This window comes from Maylandia zebra, linkage group LG17 (genome assembly GCF_041146795.1).
Source record: "Maylandia zebra isolate NMK-2024a linkage group LG17, Mzebra_GT3a, whole genome shotgun sequence".
Taxonomy (NCBI): Eukaryota; Metazoa; Chordata; class Actinopteri; order Cichliformes; family Cichlidae; genus Maylandia; species Maylandia zebra.
This window is the reverse complement of record NC_135183.1, coordinates 28,581,630-28,602,328: the sequence shown is the minus strand read 5'-3', so window position 1 is coordinate 28,602,328 and position 20,699 is coordinate 28,581,630. Positions and strand designations below refer to the sequence as shown.

At 37.8% G+C, this 20,699-nt stretch overlaps 1 protein-coding gene across 2 annotated transcripts; it reads right to left on the bottom strand.

The window, feature by feature from the left end:
* Positions 1-14,122: 14,122 nt before the first annotated feature.
* Positions 14,123-15,578, bottom strand: LOC143413165 (uncharacterized). 2 transcript variants are annotated; one of them, XR_013093770.1, is made up of 3 exons: positions 14,725-15,577; positions 14,447-14,590; positions 14,123-14,346 (listed from the first exon to the last, which is right to left on the bottom strand). XR_013093770.1 is itself a non-coding variant. In XM_076875782.1 (3 exons), exons 1-2 carry the CDS (start codon positions 15,381-15,383, stop codon positions 14,744-14,746), a joined length of 534 nt encoding a protein of 177 aa, XP_076731897.1. In that variant the 5' UTR covers positions 15,384-15,578; the 3' UTR covers positions 14,123-14,590; positions 14,725-14,743. The 2 variants fall into 2 exon arrangements, 1 of the variants encoding a protein (XP_076731897.1); XM_076875782.1 differs by having other exon boundaries at positions 14,123-14,590; positions 14,725-14,834; positions 14,941-15,578.
* Between the last annotated feature and the right edge of the window lie 5,121 nt (positions 15,579-20,699).

Sequence of the window (20,699 nt, the reverse complement as noted above, 5' to 3'; positions counted from 1 at the left end):
TAGAATTATATATGTAAAACATGGATGTTTTTTTAATTTATTTTTTTTAGCCAGTCTTTGGACAAGCTAGCTTAGCTATGCTATGTGCATTCATAAACTGTATCGATGTAATGCACAACCACAGATTTATGCTAATTTATGGACTTTCACTAAGTAACACTGAGGTCCGCTACTAACTTTTTAAAAGAGCTAAAAGATGGCAGATGGTGATTGGCTACAGTTGCGTGTGTCAGCATACTGTAAATAAAATGCTCCTAACTTTATATACATTTACATTTATACATGAGGGCATTGCAAAAAAAAAAAGAAAAAAAGCTTTATAAATAACACAATTCAATTCAAAATTTTTCGGATGCAAACTTGTCATGTAAAGTATATACACAGTGAAAACCATTTTACAAAAATTTTGCCCTCCAAAAAATGCAATCTGAAAAAAGTTTTATGATGATTTTGACGAAGCCTCAAGTGGCCACTCCAGGAACTGCAATAAACGTTTATATGATCTTTCAGCCCTGGAGTTCGGAGATTGGTTGTAATTTTTCTCTCTGAGCCATTAGTCAGATTCTGTTTTTGTCACGGTTGCTGATAATTCTTAATAATATTTTCCTTCTGCATGAGCGGATTTAGAATTTCTTAGGTATCTAATGTAAAGTTGCAGACGTGGCAGAGGATTATAAGGGGTGCAGAGGCATTTCTGACTGACTTTGATACAGATTCAGTACGACAAGCTGACACATTTCTTCTGTGAGAGCTCAGAGAACCCGAAAAGTTTCAGGATAGAACAGAACAATTTTAGTTCTAGGCAGTCAGTGAGAGAGAGAAAGGACGGTTTTTGACAGGAGTGCTACTGAGGGATATGATGTATGCGGTCTCATAAACAGCTGCGGGTCTGCTGATAGACTTAACACAAATAAATGGATCTTTTTTCAGTTAATGGCACAAAATCTTTCGCTGACAAAGGTCTGCCTTCTTCCAGAAAGTGCAGGAGGATTGTTTGTATGTATGCTGCTATTCTGTAACTCCCATTTTTCTTCCCACATCATCTAGTAGTGGAAAGACAGTGTGAGTCACTCTTCAGTGGAGAGAATTTAACAAAAATCAATTTTCGTCTTTTTTTCCCTTCGGCGCTAGCGAGGCAGAGTAAGCATGATTGATTGCATGGCTTTTGTCCTGAAGAAGAACATATTTTTCCAGAATTGTGTGCCATGTTTTGCTGTGTTTTGCACAGTATGGATGCTTATATTGTGCTTATAAATCTATGAGCGTTTATCAGTTGTATCCTGATGCATTCTCATGCATGTGCACACCTAGATATTGTGCTTTAAAACAAAGGTCAGCTGTATGTGGGGTTGCCAGTAACAGAATATGCATGTACGTTTCTTTATAATTGCACCTGTGTGTGTGTGTGTGTGTGTGTGTGTGTGTGTGTGTGTGTGTGTGTGTGTGTGTGTGTGTGTGTGTGTGTGTGCCGGGTAAAAAATAGCTGATAGGCAGCGCGCCCTGCAGCAGGTGATAGGTCGGGGGTGGGAGCCTCATATTGTCCCTCGCTCTCTGATCTTATTGATTCCCCCACCCCATGTTATTAAGGTGCTGCCAAAATTCACAGCTCTGTATTGACTCAAGTCTATTACGTCTCTTTTTTGCCAAGCCACACAACAAAGTTAGACCAAAGCTCCTGCTGGCAGGGGAAATCTGCTCAAATGCATCCAAAACAAGTGTTTTAAAGGACCACAAGTCTTTAAGCCAAACCCACAAAGGTTTACTCACTAGGAAAAACACAGAAGTTATAAATGATTATAAGTGTGACAATAAACAACAAATACTAAAACGGATATATTACTTTTCCATGTAAAAGAATATTGTGAAGTCTGAGTTGCTGAAGTTGCTGAATTGCTGAGGATTTGCTGTTGCTGGTTATTTAGTTATATTAGGAAAGGCTTTTTTTTTTTTTTTTTTTTTTTTTTTTTTACAAGAATTGCTCCTAATCTGGGATTTTGAGCCCCTAAATTTGTTCCCTCTCATCATCACTGCATATTTAGGTTAATTTTACTTACTGTCTCTATATTTTTCCCTCCTGCTTTTCTGCCCCACATTCAATTTGGCTTGATTCCCTGTCTATGATTAACCCTCTCCTTCTTGTTCTTTATATCCTTTTTGTGTTCCCTGCCTTTTTTCTACATTCCAGTATGTTTCCTTTGTGCACAGATTATGTATTTTAAATTGTAATCTTGGCAGTACTTTCCCCTGGTTTTCAGTGTCTTGATATAATATCTGAAAGCTCCGTCTGTCTGTGTGTTTGTTTGTTTGTCCGCCATCTTTTCCCACACAATCAGGAGATGAGCAACAAAACTTGGCACACAGGTAGATCTTAGGCCCATAAAGGATCTTATGCTATTCTATGATGTCATCTTTGTGCCTAGGAATGAGTTGACAATGGGCGAACATTATCCATTTTTTGGATTTATTCACCTACATGAAAATATCCTGTCAATTAAGTTTCATGACAGTATCTCATTCACAGCCACAAAATGTGAATTATACATTATATATATTAAGACGATAATGTTGCTTATTAACCACCAAGCTATGCAATTGTTACTGTTCTGTAACTATTGAGCTACATTTTTTCTGTTATTGAATGTAGCAAAAGTTGGAAGAGCTCAGAGATCAAAAGCACCACATGGGACACAAACTGTATTCCAGACATCAACCCATATAATCATGAGCCAACTGACAAGCCAATTTAGTTCATAATTCTTCATATGCTCATATAGAGACTATCTACAGGCTGAGCTGTACACTGAATGGTAGAAGTTATCATGCTGTTTAGGCACTGCTTCAGCCATCTGCTTTTTATGTCCTACTGCCCTCAACAATATCTGACAGTGACACAAGTGTCCCTGCCCCTGCAATGACAGAAACACAGAAACTGCGCTGCCATTGATCCCTTCTCAGCTGCACTAGTCAAACAAAGATAACACTGGTGAAAGGTACACTGAAAAACAGATATGTCTGTCTAAGAGTGACTTCTCTGCTCTCTCTGCAACAAGTGATCACATCCCAATCTGACTATGCAGTTTTTTGGAGGCTCACTATACCAAATTAGCTGCTTGCACTTCAGATACCTTAGGTTTGTCTATTCTACAGGTCAAATGTCCCACATGGATGCAGACAAAGCTAAAAAAAAATTCACGTTAAATATTACTAACTAGTTTTTATTTTTTTCCACATGTAGTTGAATGTTTGGTGATTAGTGTGATATCTCACTATATTTATCTTTTCATTCATTATTACACAAATCTCTTGTCCGGTGATAAGTGTTATCACCTAGAGTGAATAAACTGCATTGTAATTGTTCACAGGCAAAATCAACAAGAGGTTCTTTGTGCCTATGTCCAATGAATGCTTTATGGAGCAGAAATTCTGACTTGAGTAGGGAACACACAGCTGTATTAGTGGACATTAATTCTGCTTTTGTGCATGCATTTTCAGTTGTGAGTCTTGCTGGCAATGATGGGGAATATGGAAATTCATGTAATTCATGGAGAACCATTACTTTCCATTAATTATTGCGTTTTCTTTAAAAATCTCTAGTTTTCATTCATTCCAATGGGCTTAGTTTTTCTGTTCAATTCTATGTTTTGGGGTGTTTTTTTGTTGTTGTTTTTTTTGCTAAGATATGGATTCTTGGAGGCAATCTGAATCTAGCGCCACCTCCAGGATTTATTTTTAAGGGTATATATTTCGCCATCTTAAAATGCTGTGATTGCAGCCATTCCACAACTCTCGATAGAACGGCACTCATAACCATTGATCAGTGGTCTTTGATCAAAAGGTCATGAAAATTTGCATATTAATGATCAATGCACTGACATCACAGCCCATTGTTCATTCAGTGGACTGGTTTCAGTTATTGTGCAAATGTACTGTTTATAAGGTTCGTGACACCTGCAGTCAGCTGAGACTGAAGAAGTCACTTGGATGAGTGATGAAATGTTTTTCCCACTGAAAACGCTACGTCCAGATGAACAGAATCAACCTTTTGGGATTTACTTACCTGGATGATTGAGTATGCTTCAAGACATGCTTTTTTCACTTTCCATTTCCACTGTGTGTGTATGATGTGAACAACTATGCACTTTTTTTTTTAATAAACAGAATTTAATAACATTTAACAACACATGCTGGTGTGTGTGTAACATTGTGTCCTTATATTTGGCTATTCCCATTGAGCAACAGTGCTATACAAAAAACTGTCTTGATTAAATCAAAGAAAGATGGTAACTATAGGTATTTCTCTGTGCTGTCAGAAGGTGTAAGTGAGAATGTGGCTCATGCTTCATATTTTTTTCTTCTTTTCGCTGCTCTCCTTCTATAAAGCAGCTTGGTATTTACCAAAATACCCATGAAAAAGCATCAAAGCTGAGCACATTAAATAAGGCCAGAGCTCTGCTTGTGCAGAAAACAGCAAAAGATTATTTGACAGAGCTTCACTTTGAGTGTGTGCATGAATCAGGTCTTCTCTCACTTTCTGGCTTCAGCCGGTTTGTTTGTCCATGTCCTTGACACAGTTAGAGGACTGTCACTGCATGTGGCAAATTCTACCCCTGGACACAGTGCCAGTGTCACAACATACACGTTCTACCTGCCTGTTTCCTTCGAACTGCCAGGTCAACGACCATTAACGTCCTCTGCCTGGTCTCTGCAGAGAAGTTAAGCAAACTGGGGAACTAAGGACAGAAATAGATATGGCACAACCATGCCTCAGTTTCACGCCTCAGACCATTTTGACTAATGAGCAAATATTTCAGAGGGTTAATTCCCAAAAGGGTGCACAGGGTAGCGTCAGTGCCCCCTTCTCCTTGCCCTATTTTTCTTTCCATTCGAGAGTGTTCCTGTCTGGGTTTATTTTAAATATGTGTGGTTGACATGAAACCCCCACATGCTGGGCAGGGCTAGTTTCTTTCTTTTTGGGTCACAATCCAAACCTCTAACTGACAGTAAGAAGTGGGTTTCAGACCAGCTGACTGACTCATATTAATAACCGTCAACATCACAAGTAGAGGGAAACCAGCAAGTGGAAATAGCAGCACAGTGAAAGAAGCACATGACCACAAGTGGTCTAACTTTGATGGTGTTCAGCTGAGGAACAGAATTAAAGAAACAAACAGTCTAATTCCCTTTGTAGTCAGAACTTGATTGCTTTTTTTCCACAAAGCTGCAGAACTTTGGATGTAGAACATCTTGGATGTAGAAATTACAACTTACGTAACATGACGTTTAGGAAAAAGCAGGACATCAATGAAGAATCAGATTTGAAAAGTGTTTATCTGAACTACAAGGCAAAGCAGAGGAAGGAGCTGGGTGATCTTTGAGGCTATAGTTCGTGAAGCTGGTGTGGCATTGAGCTGGCACACAAACAAGTTAGTTGCTGGCAGGAGCGTCGACTGAAGAAGGAAAATAAATAATAACTTGAAACAAATGCCGGGGAAAATTGGAGTAACTTGACCTGAGCACTCACAGAATGATCTGGCGAGAAAGTAGGTACAGCTGTAGGTATAGGGGGTGAGACACAGATGTGCCAGTAGAGAAGACTGTATATAAAAGATATAGTCATCGTGATGTCACTCACTCATTAGAGAGGACCTGTTTTTGCTGTTGCCTATCTTGATGCTTTGAAATGAGACATGATAAATGGTCTGACTGAGAAACCGACAGACGGAACACTCCAATCACAATGGCCCTAAAGCTGGGATGTAAAGCTCATTGTACATTATGGGCCACATTCAACCCAGTTGAGTGGCTGGACCAGTGACATGCTCCAGTGTAAAGAAGTTTAACTGCACACTTAATCAGAAAAAAGGTGCAATATCAACAGTGGATATCAGTTTTTCTGCACAGATACAGGTCGCTGTGACTTTATGGGAATAAATTATGTGAGATGGCTAATTGCCCAGACTGTCTTGTAATTATAAAGTTTTTTTATTTTTTATTTCTATTGCAGTGAAAAAATACACTAAAAAGTCCCAAATTAATGACCTCTCTCCCTTCTTCCAATCCTGTCCAGTAGGCTGGAGTCTTTGCTGTACTGATTTTGGCCCCTGAGCCTTATGTTTGACACAGTTGCCCTGAAGCCCTTTTTTATCCTGTTTTTTAATTCTTCTGGGGACCATAAAATTTAAAATGACCATCATATTTTATTAAATACTTCTTGAAACTATCGATAAAGACTGTGTACCAATTATGAAAATGTTTGCTGAATTCACAGATCAAGGTAGATTAAGTTTTTTTCCTTTGGAAGAATTTCCCGAAACAATTTATGCACAAAATACAATTGGCCAATCCTAATGCACACTACAAATTTCAGCAACTGTTAATCCAACACCCACTGTGGTCAAATACACAGGAATAGTCATTCTACATGAACCTTGCAGGAAGGACAGCAAAATTACACCTGTGTCTCATTTAAGATAAAATGTTGCAACACTTGTGAAAAATGATAATATGTGTGTACCCGTGTCACCACTTCTCATGCTGTAGGTGCGAGTCTTCTGTACCTTGAAGGTATCTCTTAGGGGTGTTTGTGTGTGACTCTGCGGTCTTCGAGTGTCAGCAGGTTAACACAACCACCTGAATGTCCTGCAGCACTTTTCCTGTCATTTAACTGTGAAGGTCAAAGCAAACAAGAACCTGGCCTCCTCATCACTCCCCCTCCCCTATGTGTGTTTTTTGAAGTGGCCCCAAAACATGACGTCACTCATTTTTATTCTCAGAATAAATTTATAGATTTATATAGTGAGCTAATGGTCATAATAATATTTAGACAGTCATCATCCTGTACAGAAATCATATTTTATGTCCCAGGATAGTCTGGACTGCAGTATTTTACAAAGCTAAAGATAATCAAATCAGGGTGCTTAGGGCAGGGTGCTAAGCTCATTGACGCCCATTTTAACAAAGTGGTAACATGACAAGAACAGGCTCTTAATGCAAATCATTCAGCCTTCTGATTACTCATCCACTCATTACTACACCCACCCCCACCCTTCCCCCAAATTCCATCTAGAAGTCACTTTGAAGTCCGCCCTTGAGTGGGAACAAAAAACACAGTGCTGGGATATTTACACTTTAGTTAGTCACTTCTCTCACTACAGGATCTGAGCCAGAACTTCTCGTGGGAGCTTAAATCAGTGCTGCTTCCTTTGTTTTGATCCATGCGAACTTTTCTAATCTGATTTCTCCAGGGTTGCATCCTGAACTTCACACCAAAGCTTACGTCAGCACGCACAGATAGTCATCACTGGCTACGTGTGGGGCACGGAGAAGGACCCGCGGATGAAGATTACCTCTTAATTCCCTCCACACATACTGTAGCCTGACATTTATCCCTGATGCATTTTCACACTTTAAGTAGGGCTCAAACACACAGACACGCAAACACACTCGCTCGCACACCAGATTCTTTTAACACCTCCAATTAAAGGGGAGTCTGTGCCCAAAGTCCTGTCAGAGCCAAATCCCAACTCTTGGCCACTTGCCCTTTTCCTTCATGTGACGCCAAGTGGCCAAACTTCATCTCTGGAGTGAGGAAGTCTGTTGTGGTGAGGATAGATGATGGAAAATAAGTCTTACTGGAAACATAATAAGATGCATAATTGTATCTTTAGAGATATTTTTCTTTTCACTTATTCTTGCTATATATACATATATACACTGAACAAAAATATAAACGCAACACTTTTGTTTTTGCTCCCATTCCCCATGGGATGGACGTAGAGACCTAAAATTAATTTCAGATACACAATATAACCATCCCTCCCAAACAGTGGTCACAAATCAGTCCAAATGTGTGGTAGTGGGCACATCTGCTATATTGAGATAATCCATCCCACCTCACAGGTGTGCCACATCAGGATGCTGACATCATGAGTAGTGCACAGGTGTACCTCAGACTGCCCACAACAAAAGGCCACCCTGGCCACATACACACACACATATATATATATATATTTTTTTTTTTCTTCATTGCTTTATTTGTCAAGTTTATTCACATCCCCGTCAACAACATCACTGTTGGTGGTTAAGTTCTGATCAATCAAGCTCCTTGGAGAGTTCAAAATATATGACGCCAACGCATTTGCTGTGATAAAGCCAGATAATTACCTGCTCTATTATCACATGGATGCAAGTGGACATCACACTGACACTGGCTGCAGATCAGAGACCTGCCAGCTCAATACAGGGAGTGCAGAATTATTAGGCAAGTTGTATTTTTGAGGAATAATTTTATTATTGAACAACAACCATGTTCTCAATGAACCCAAAAAACTCATTAATATCAAAGCTGAATGTTTTTGAAAGTAGTTTTTAGTTTTAGCTATTTTAGGGGGATATCTGTGTGTGCAGGTGACTATTACTGTGCATAATTATTAGGCAACTTAACAAAAAACAAATATATACCCATTTCAATTATTTATTTTTACCAGGGACACCAATATTACATCTCCACATTCACAAATATACATTTCTGACATTCAAAAACAAAACAAAAACAAATCAGCGACCAATATAGCCACCTTTCTTTGCAAGGACACTCAAAAGCCTGCCATCCATGGATTCTGTCGGTGTTTTGATCTGTTCACCATCAACATTGCGTGCAGCAGCAACCACAGCCTCCCAGACACTGTTCAGAGAGGTGTACTGTTTTCCCTCCTTGTAAATCTCACATTTGATGATGGACCACAGGTTCTCAATGGGGTTCAGATCAGGTGAACAAGGTGGCCATGTCATTAGTTTTTCTTCTTTTATACCCTTTCTTGCCAGCCACGCTGTGGAGTACTTGGATGCGTGTGATGGAGCATTGTCCTGCATGAAAATCATGTTTTTCTTGAAGGATGCAGACTTCTTCCTGTACCACTGCTTGAAGAAGGTGTCTTCCAGAAACTGGCAGTAGGACTGGGAGTTGAGCTTGACTCCATCCTCAACCCGAAAAGGCCCCACAAGCTCATCTTTGATGATACCAGCCCAAACCAGTACTCCACCTCCACCTTGCTGGCGTCTGAGTCGGACTGGAGCTCTCTGCCCTTTACCAATCCAGCCACGGGCCCATCCATCTGGCCCATCAAGACTCACTCTCATTTCATCAGTCCATAAAACCTTAGAAAAATCAGTCTTGAGATATTTCTTGGCCCAGTCTTGACGTTTCAGCTTGTGTGTCTTGTTCAGTGGTGGTCGTCTTTCAGCCTTTCTTACCTTGGCCATGTCTCTGAGTATTGCACACCTTGTGCTTTTGGGCACTCCAGTGATGTTGCAGCTCTGAAATATGGCCAAACTGGTGGCAAGTGGCATCTTGGCAGCTGCACGCTTGACTTTTCTCAGTTCATGGGCAGTTATTTTGCACCTTGGTTTTTCCACACGCTTCTTGCGACCTTGTTGTCTATTTTGAATGAAACGCTTGATTGTTCGATGATCACGCTTCAGAAGCTTTGCAATTTTGAGACTGCTGCATCCCTCTGCAAGATATCTCACTATTTTTGACTTTTCTGAGCCTGTCAAGTCCTTCTTTTGACCCATTTTGCCAAAGGAAAAGACATTGCCTAATAATTATGCACACCTGATATAGCGTGTTGATGTCATTAGACCACACCCCTTCTCATTACAGAGATGCACATCACCTAATATGCTTAATTGGTAGTAGGCTTTCGAGCCTATACAGCTTGGAGTAAGACAACATGCATGAAGAGGATGATGTGGACAAAATACTCATTTGCCTAATAATTCTGCACTCCCTGTATTTGTGCTCTCTGAGACAATCAAAAATAAATTATGTTTATTATTTTGTGGACATTTCTATCTTTAAATGTTATTGTAGAAAGATGACTGGTGAACTTCTACTAGGGACATGGTGACTAACCACAGGGTGTGCCTACTGAACAGTCTTAGAGTATAACTGTTTGTGGATTTGGAGGGTAAGCATTGATTTTTAATGGCTTGGTTAAATTTTTGTGTTGCAGTTATGCAGAGAAATCTAACTATCTGAAGACATGTGTAGTAAATCTTGCAGTATTTTTAAATTTAATGTTCAGCCGACCTCATCCATCAACTATATGAGACTTCTTTAATGATGTGCAAAATCAACTGAAATTACCCTTTCTAAAAACTTTCATGAGTAATATCACTAATGAGGCCTTGAGCACAATGAGGCAATAAAATATACAGTAACTGATATATAATGTGCAGCGTAGATTTTAAAGAAGGTGATGACAGAAGTGAGATGAGCTAATACTTGGAACTGTACATAGCACAGCAGCGATCACGAGTGGATCGATGTTGTGACATCCCACAGGAGTATTCATTAATCATCCTGCAGATATCCTGACCGAGTCTCTACCCCACACATGCGCGCACACACAAACAGTGGACCCAAAGGTGTAATTGCTGACCATCACACTTGACAGTTGGACCACAGAGCGAGCTTTTCAGTCTGACAGCTCCTGAACCCAGGACCTCGGCCAGTGCGTCACCCCACAGCAACAACTGTGGCCGTTTCTCAAAGCTATCAGCCTCTGAATCAGAAGGAGGAGATAAAGGCACCGCAGCCCTTTTCCAGATGATTTTTCTGCCTTAAAAAGACATGGAACTTTTGGTGTGCCATTTTAAGAGCTCTTCAAAGACACCATAATAGTTTCTCCATTAAAACATCTCATATCAGATTAACTTGGAAACATACTGTAAATCAGAGCATTTGAAAAAAATAAAAAAAATAAAAAAAACTGTATTTGGATTTAAGAGATTTCAATCTTGCTCAATAACCCAAGCCATTTGTCCCTGCCAGTCTGCTGCCATAAGACTCCACCTAAAGGATGTGTGGAGGTGTCCCAGTGAGCCCACAGCTGAAGTAAATGCCATGCAATGCGGTCTAAATGCGGATAACAACAATCAACACCTCTTCCTCTGGTACAAACCAAATGACCTGCACAAGCCCACCCACCTCCAGTCTTTGCCGTCTGCAAATGTGTTGTCCACTACTGCCACCATGTGGGGATTAGATAAAACAAAAACACAAATACATATCAGTGCAAAGCATCAATCTGGGTGGAGTGCTGGGAATTGGCACCATATATGGGAATAAAGGTTTGTCAGCTTTTGTTGTGCATGCCGGGAATTACAGGAACACTCTGGGGAGTCATAATTACTTTTCCACTTCCGTTAAATTGTGCAAGTCTGCTGTGGTGCTACTGATGAAATTCAACCACAGCTAGCAATTTGTAAGAAACAGCTAGGGTGTACCGTTATTCCGTAAACACAGAGCTTTGCAATGGATAGCCTCATCAAAGCAAGATATTTTTGTCACAATGTAACAATAATTAGATGGCACTGTAGTTGTACTTAATACTTAGCATGAAGGTGCTTCACTGAAAAGTAAAAAAAGGATAACTGCAGGAAAGTAGGGCTTGGACAAATTAATATAATTTCGCTTTTTTCAGCTTGATTTTAATCTTTCAAGAAATATCTTCCTTTTCATATTAAACAGTTATATTTATTGCCTTCTTTTTCAGTGGATTTACAGTAGGGTGAGCGGGTATATTGAATATAAAACATGGTTTGTCAAACTTTACAGTAGCACTAAGGAAATTGTGACTAACAATTAAAAAAAAAGTATATACGTGATTCTCTTCCTTTCTAAAATGATCATTATTTATTTATACCAGAGATAGGAATTGCCCCATGTTCAAAGAAAGTAACCTTTGAAAGTGATCTGGGACTTTTTTAAAGAGATCTGGCAAAACTGGATAATTCACAATGTCCATCCATCCATAGTCTTCTGGTTATCCAAGGCCAAGTTGCAGGGGGAGCAGCCTAAGAGGAAAGAAGTCCCGACCTCCCTCTCACTGCTTGTCCATGGAACACCAAGGCATTCCCAGGCCAACCAACAGATATAAGTGCACTTTTCACAATGAGTCTTTAAATATTAACTTTGTTTTTTAAATAGAGCACTTGAACCTCATATCTTAGCTCAGTCAATCTTGTTCTAAGAAATACTTTGTACTTAATACGTTATATGTACAACACTCAGTTCCTGTAACTGGCTTTAATGCTGGGGATCAGCTGGGGTTCGTTTTTATCTTTTATTTTTTTAAACAAATACATCCCAAAAAGGGTATTCTGTTCAGCTGGACATAGCAGTTTCAGTGGAAGAAACAACTCATCCAAGTGACTCTTCACATAAATATGAGACTTTATTTTCAGGCTTCCAACAAATTACAATCACACCTCACATAAATCCATATACACAAGTGTTTATCGGGAACTAATGACTCAGGAGCAGATGAACAAACCTTGGTAGTTGAGAATTCTCAACTCTTGTGGGGGACCATACCTGGGAGCATATGCCAGAAACACCTTTCTAGCACTATAAAGCAATATTGCAACTAGTTTAGCATTTATTTTTAGTCACATCAGCTGCCAGTATGTGGTGCATGGGATACTTCAGCTAAGCTAAAACCCAAGTTTTGTAACTTCTAGTTCTTGTTTTGGCTTTATGCTTTAAATTCATTTTAGAGTCACGGTTGTATTGAATTGAGGTTGTATCAGAGGCAAGATTTAGCAAAATCCACACTGACGGTAATTGCAATTTTATGAAAATTGTTGACCATGTTGTGCAGACAACTGTCTGTCAATGAATATCTGAAAGCCTCACAAGTCTGATACATTTTTAAGCACTAAAATATTTTTCCAAACTCACAATATGGTTTTTAAACCGCATTCACATATTTAAATTTGCTATAACAACCTTGACATGAATGCATGTTAAAAAAAACAAAAAACCCTTCGGCTGCATTCCAGGGCACGTATCCCTAAAGAATCTTTGTGCAAAAAGTGGCTCCTAGCGGCCAAATTCTAAGAAAATTCTCAGAGTCATGACGTTTTCTTAGAATTTCCCCTAAAAGTGACACGACAATCCCAGTTAATATAAAAGCTATTCCTCAAGATTCCTAGCGCTTAAAAGGGCTCCTAAGGCGAGATCTGCTAAGAGCAGGGAAGAGGACTTTTAGTGGCTTAGGAGTTCCCCTAAGCAGCTGCACAAAATGGCCAACAGAAGAGGCAGGAGAGATGTCCTGCAAACACTGGATGACAGGGAATTATTGAGATGCTACAGATTGGATCGTGCAGGAATCATGTTTGTGGTGGATCTCCTTAGAGATGCAATTACTTCACCAACTCGACGCCACGCTATTACACCGGAGACGAAAGTAATCACAACCCTGAGGTATTTGGCAACCGGGAAAATGCAACAATGCAGCAGTGATGACTTGGGTCTGCAATCACAGACATTGCTAAAAGCTGAGCCATGTTACCCTCGTTAAGACCACACTGGACTTGTAACGTTGATTTCTACTTCATTAAGGACAGCCTCTTGAGATAGGCCATCTTGTTTTCAACGGGGTCCATATGGGAGTGAAAGTACAAAATATGCCAGCTAGGATATTTATATGAGCAAATAAGACACGAATCATTATTTGAACAGGGTGTAATGAGTTTAAGTTTTCACATATTTTAGATTCTAATGGCTATAACCCCTACAGCTTACTATTCATTTTCCAGATATTTTCTTGAATGTGAAATATTTACAATTACAGTCAGCATAAGATTAGAGTATATAATATGTTTATTGATTTGAGGGTACATCCTTTGCTCATTATCACCAAAAGCTCATTTCCATCAAACTTGTAGGATCAACCAATCACGGCTTTTGAAATGATGACTCATACCTAGCAACGGGGTCAACCACACCTCACTAAGATAGGATTTTCCATCCATTCCTTGCTCAGAGTTCACTGAAAATGTTCTGGAATCACTTCTAAGCTAAAACTCCTGGCAAGGAATTTTTAGGTTAAGTTAGGAGCTCTCTGAGAGGATTCTCAGAATCTTTAGGGATACGGGCCCAGGATCTTTAGCAAAGCTGTTGCTCATAGGGGGCTGTCCAGGTTCATATTATAGTAGCATATTTACCAAGCACGATGAGGTGGCCATTGCTGTGATTTGAAACCATTTAAAGTTGAACAGAATAGTTTTGTAAAGTAGCCCAAAAAAAAAAAAAAAAAAAAAAGGTTACACAATGTAACAAATAATTTTTATTGAAGATTAAACTCACATTCACAATCACTTTGCAATCAAAGTTTTAATACAACATTAAATTCTATCATTAAAATGACATGCACATGATTATCTCGCCATTACGGCCCTTTCAGTTTGAAGTGTCACCTTGTGTCAGTCACGTGAAGACCGACCTCCTTTGCTTCCTGCTCCTCCCACAGCTGAGCCACGTGTCCTAGCAGGGTCGACCTGGAAAACGCTCAGACAACAGTGACTGTGGAACATCCAATCACCATCGACTATTGCCATCAATGACAATGCACTGCTAACAATACCTGCCCGGGTTTACCTGGATTTTACAATCCGTGAAGAGACCAGAGCCGAGCATAGCGTAGCAGAGCCGGGCCGTTTGGTCGATTCCCTCCAGGCGGCGGCACGCAGGGCTCGGTAGCGCTCCCCAGTGGGCGGGCGGCAAGCGTGCAAAGGCGCGCCGCTGTGAGACAAATAAAGGCCCAACTATGAATCACGCGCACACATACACACTACATGATCAGGGCTACAAAACAGAACGGAACACCACATGACACATGAATCACACTTAAATATTTACAATTAAACTCTTCACACCTTTTAACAATGAGCTGAATTAAAGTCGGGCTGCTGAGGGAGCCGGGCCACGCTCACGAAGTTCGTCCTGGTTACCAAAACATTTCAAAGGCCTCATCAAAGTTCCGCTGCTGAAACGCAAGGTAGCTATCAGAGTCCAAGGCAGTACATGAGCTCGTCGGTGAAGAACATTCGCTAAACTGTTGAGCAGCTACTGCCTGTGAATCCTGAACTGACTTGTTAATGTCAATATTCATGTCTTCATACAGGTTTCCCATCAGGTACTGCGTGGTGTTTTCCGGCGCCATTGCGACAGCTGGATGACGGTGCACACAGGCCGTGGCGGTACTTTCCACAGACATGAAGTCTCCGTTCTTCCCGTCCGTGTGGCCCCGCAGGGTGCAGAGGCCGTCCTGCTGAGCCCGTCTCTGTTCCCGGCGGAGGTATTTTCGAATGGTGGTCTTCACCGTGGTGGCTGGACTCTGTTTGAGGGCCTCGTTCTCCTCCGCGGCCACTGGGAAAAGCCTCCACGTCAACTTAGAGCCAAACTTCATGTTTTTCCGCAGACAACTCGTTTTTATTCTCTTCGCTTTAGTTGTCATCATTTTTACACACATGTCCGAGGAAAAAAAATCTCTTGTTGATAAACTGGACAGCTTTTCCTTCTTCTCGCTCCGCATAAAGTTCTTTAAAAGGTAATAATAATTAAATCGAAGGATCGCTTTTCCTCTCCAAAACACCTTCTTAAAAGCGTAAAGCAGAATATATTTAAAATAAAAGTCCCAAAAAGACAATCAATATAATGAGAGCACAGAGAACGTCGACCACACTCTGCTCACTTCACACAAAACTTCGCTAACGCAACGCTCACGTTGCATTTTATCACAGAGGATACCCACAATCCATCGCTTTCTAAAGGTAATGGTTGGGCTGAATGTAGGTGCTGCCACCTAACGGTGAGGAAGACACAAAACTTTAAAGTGATTACCATAAGTACAGGAGAAATAAAGTATAACCACGGGATTTTATTTCATTTTTATTTTATTTTCAAATAATTACAGCTTTCTACAACCCAGTATAATATATAGAAACATTGGCAAATCAATAAAATACTTTGCATTTCTTTATAGGAAAATAAGAAATAAGCGCAATTTCTTTTAAACATGCAAACATATTCACTGTTTGTTAATTTTATCTTTTGCCTTTTATTTTTATTGTCCTTCATTGTGTCATTGTTCTATTATGTGTTTTATCCTATTGTACAGTGTCCTCGGGTGTCCTGAAAGGTGCTTTATAAATAAAATGTATAACAATAATAATAATAATAATAATAAACATACATGAAAATACGTATATAAGATAAAGACAGAGTCTAACAAGCCATCTGCTGTGACCATTTGGGGGTGATGGGAGAAAGAGTCAGAAATTAATAGTAATTAATGATTAAATGTATAGTGGTGTTTAAACACCATATTGTGAGTAAAAAAGGAAGAAGTAGCTGTCTTCAGGAACAATCCTGCAGGAGTCTGGGAAGTTCAATCAATGACTGATTGTTATCCATTGTAAGTTTTTCTATCCTGTTGTTATTTTACTACAATGCAGTGTGTTTAGTATCATTGTCATGCTAATAAACGAAGCCATTGCTAGTTGGATGCTTTTCAGATTGTATTGCCTTGTCAATGGAAATCTGAATTTCTACTTTTACGATTCTCTAAATTTTGATAAGATTCCCAACACCACTTACTGAAACACAACCCCAGACAATCACATAACCTCCACAGTGCTTTACAGATAATTCCTGTATGTTCATCTGCTGTAGATGTTTTTTTTTAGGCCTGCCACTTCTTCTTTTGTCCGCCAATAGTCCAGTTTCCTCATTTTTCTATGACACACTGCATGTCATGCTGGGAATTTTTAGGTAATAGCTCCCGAATCACATTTTTTGTGTAAGAAATGCTATTTTATTTCTGTCAAATGATATCTTTATCATTTCATTTTCATAGATTTACCTGCAGAAATGTGAACACATGCTAGCTACTCATTACAAAATTAGGAGTCGCTCAAGACCTTTGCTCAACCATTAATGCATATCATGAAATTTACAAACCCATCAGCTAAAAAAAAGAAGAAGAAGATTTATATTTAACAGCTATTTTAACCAAAGCTGAGTCAACCTCCCTTATATAACATCGACCAGAGTTTATTAAATTATATTATTTTCATCTCTTTTTGTTTTCCAGATGAATTCCTTATTTTTGTCTGACAATGATAATCAAACAAAACACTCAAAACAGAAAAGAGCCGATACAGCTCTAACTAGTGCTGTCATTTTAAGTGAAAGCCACTGCAAGAGTTTGTGTTATGATTTGCTTTGCGAATACTGAAGACAAACACATAAATCTATATCATCTATACAATGCTATCTCAGCTGTCAGTTGTAAAGCAGCATCATTCATGTATTCATTCAGATTTATTTTTCTTTTAATCTAATTAGTCCAGAACACAACACAAACAATCCTTCCATCAATAATATATTATAGCAGAACATATCGCCACAATACATTTAAAAAACTGGCATATGGGATACCAATCACAAAAAACTGCATCAGACATTCCATACTTAAGCTGAGAATTACATTAATATTAAAGTGATTCTTTAAACCTCCATTGTTTTCATTCAAACTCTGTTCTGTAGATTCTAATTCCGTTGTTTTCATTCAAATTCCGTTGTTTTCATTCTAATTTTGTTGTTTGTTTTAAACTTCCATTTCATTCAAATTCTGTTGTTTTTATTCAAATTCTATTGTTTTCATTCAAATTCTGTTCTGTTCATTCTAATTCCGTTGTTTTGATTCAAATTCTGTTCTGTTCATTCTAATTCCGTTGTTTTCATTCAAATGCTTTTGTTTTCATTCAAATGCTTTTGTTTTCATTCTAATTCTACTATTTTTATTCAAATTCCATTGTTTGTTCTCAATTCCTGTTGTTTTCATGTTAATTCCATTGTTTTCATTCAAATTCTGTTGTTTGTTTTAAACTTCCATTGTTTTCATTCAAATTCCGTTGTTTTCATTCAGATTCTGTTCTGTTCATTCTAATTCCGTTGTTTTCATTCAAATTCCGTTGTTTTCATTCAAATTCCGTTGTTTTCATTCTAATTCCATTGTTTGTTCTCAAATTCTGTTGTTTTCATTCAAATTCCGTTGTTTTCATGTTAATTCCGTTGTTTTCATTCAAATTCCATTGTTTTCATTCAAATTCTTTTCTGTTCATTCAAATTCCATTGTTTTGATTCAAATTCTATTCATTTCATTCTAATTCCGTTCTTTTCGTTGAAATTCCGTTGTTTTCATTCAAATTCTGTTCATTCAAATTCCGTTGTTTTCATTCAAATTCTGTTCTGTTCATTCTAATTCCGTTGTTTTCATTCAAATTCCATTGTTTTCATTCAAATTCTGTTCATTCAAATTCCGTTGTTTTCATTCAAATTCCGTTCTGTTCATTCAAATTCCATTGTTTTCATTCAAATTCTGTTCTGTTCATTCTAATTCCGTTGTTTTCATTCAAATTCCATTGTTTTCATTCAAATGCTTTTGTTTTCATTCTAATTCTACTATTTTTATTCAAATTCCATTGTTTGTTCTCAAATCCTGTTGTTTTCATTCTAATTCTACTATTTTTATTCAAATTCCATTGTTTGTTCTCAAATCCTGTTGTTTTCATTCAAATTCTGTTCTGTACATTCTAATTCCGTTGTTTTCATTCTAATTCTGTTGTTTTCATGTTAATTCCATTGTTTTCATTCAAATTCCATTGTTTTCATTCAAATTCTGTTGTTTGTTTTAAACTTCCATTGTTTTCATTCAAATTCCGTTGTTTTCATTCAGATTCTGTTCTGTTCATTCTAATTCCGTTGTTTTCATTCTAATTCCGTTGTTTTCATTCAAATTCCGTTGTTTTCATTCTAATTCCATTGTTTTGATTTAAATTCTGTTCTGTTCATTCTAATTCCGTTGTTTTCATTCAAATTCCGTTCTGTTCATTCAAATTCCGTTGTTTTCATTCAAATTCCGTTGTTTTCATTCTAATTCCATTGTTTGTTCTCAAATTCTGTTGTTTTCATTCAAATTCCGTTGTTTTCATGTTAATTCCGTTGTTTTCATTCAAATTCCATTGTTTTCATTCAAATTCTTTTCTGTTCATTCAAATTCCATTGTTTTGATTCAAATTCTATTCATTTCATTCTAATTCCGTTCTTTTCGTTGAAATTCCGTTGTTTTCATTCAAATTCTGTTCATTCAAATTCCGTTGTTTTCATTCAAATTCTGTTCTGTTCATTCTAATTCCGTTGTTTTCATTCAAATTCCATTGTTTTCATTCAAATTCTGTTCATTCAAATTCCGTTGTTTTCATTCAAATTCCGTTCTGTTCATTCAAATTCCATTGTTTTCATTCAAATTCTGTTCTGTTCATTCTAATTCCGTTGTTTTCATTCAAATTCCATTGTTTTCATTCAAATGCTTTTGTTTTCATTCTAATTCTACTATTTTTATTCAAATTCCATTGTTTGTTCTCAAATCCTGTTGTTTTCATTCTAATTCTACTATTTTTATTCAAATTCCATTGTTTGTTCTCAAATCCTGTTGTTTTCATTCAAATTCTGTTCTGTACATTCTAATTCCGTTGTTTTCATTCTAATTCTGTTGTTTTCATGTTAATTCCATTGTTTTCATTCAAATTCCATTGTTTTCATTCAAATTCTGTTGTTTGTTTTAAACTTCCATTGTTTTCATTCAAATTCCGTTGTTTTCATTCAGATTCTGTTCTGTTCATTCTAATTCCGTTGTTTTCATTCTAATTCCGTTGTTTTCATTCAAATTCCGTTGTTTTCATTCTAATTCCATTGTTTTGATTTAAATTCTGTTCTGTTCATTCTAATTCCGTTGTTTTCATTCAAATTTCATTGTTTTCATTCAAAATCTGTTCATTCAAATTCCATTGTTTTCATTCAAATTCTGTTCTGTTCATTCTAATTCCATTGTTTTCATTCAAATTCCATTGTTTTCATTCAAATTCTGTTCATTCAAATTCCGTTGTTTTCATTCAAATTCTGTTCTGTTCATTCTAATTCCGTTGTTTTCATTCAAGTTCCATTGTTTTCATTCAAATTCTGTTCATTCAAATTCCGTTGTTTTCATTCAAATTCCGTTGTTTTCATTCAAATGCTTTTGTTTTCATTCTAATTCTACTCTTTTTATTCAAATTCCATTGTTTGTTCTCAAATTCTGTTGTTTTCATTCAAATTCCGTCGTTTTCATGTTAATTCCGTTGTTTTCATTCAAATTCCATTGTTTTCATTCAAATTCTTTTCTGTTCATTCAAATTCCAATGTTTTGATTCAAATTCTATTCATTTCATTCTAATTCCGTTCTTTTCGTTGAAATTCCGTTGTTTTCATTCAAATTCTGTTCATTCAAATTCCGTTGTTTTCATTCAAATTCTGTTCATTCAAATTCTGTTGTTTTCATTCAAATTCCGTTCTGTTCATTCTAATTCTGTTGTTTTCATTCAAATTCCATTGTTTTCATTCAAATTCTGTTCTGTTCATTCAAATTCCGTTGTTTTCATTCAAATTCCATTGTTTTCATTCAAATTCTGTTCATTCAAATTCCGTTGTTTTCATTCAAATTCTGTTCATTCAAATTCTGTTGTTTTCATTCAAATTCCGTTCTGTTCATTCTAATTCTGTTGTTTTCATTCAAATTCCATTGTTTTCATTCAAATTCTGTTCTGTTCATTCAAATTCCGTTGTTTTCATTCAAATTCCATTGTTTTCATTCAAATTCTGTTCTGGGGCCTGTGCTTCGTACCGCGCTAAGTGAGTTAGCTGGATTAGATTGTTGACGATTTCGCGTGATCCTGGATCGTTCGGTTCCCCGAAGCCCATCCGGGACTTGCTGTCATAGCAACAGAGCCGTAAGCGTAAACCTGCTGGG

Excerpts from the sequence above, each read along its gene's own strand:
- LOC143413165 (XM_076875782.1), bottom strand. The coding sequence starts at position 15,383 with ATGCGGAGCGAGAAGAAGGAAAAGCTGTCCAGTTTATCAACAAGAGAT. Across the intron at positions 14,835-14,940 it reads ATGAATATTGACATTAACAA|CAGCGGAACTTTGATGAGGC; the intron begins GTCAGTTCAGGA and ends CTTGCGTTTCAG.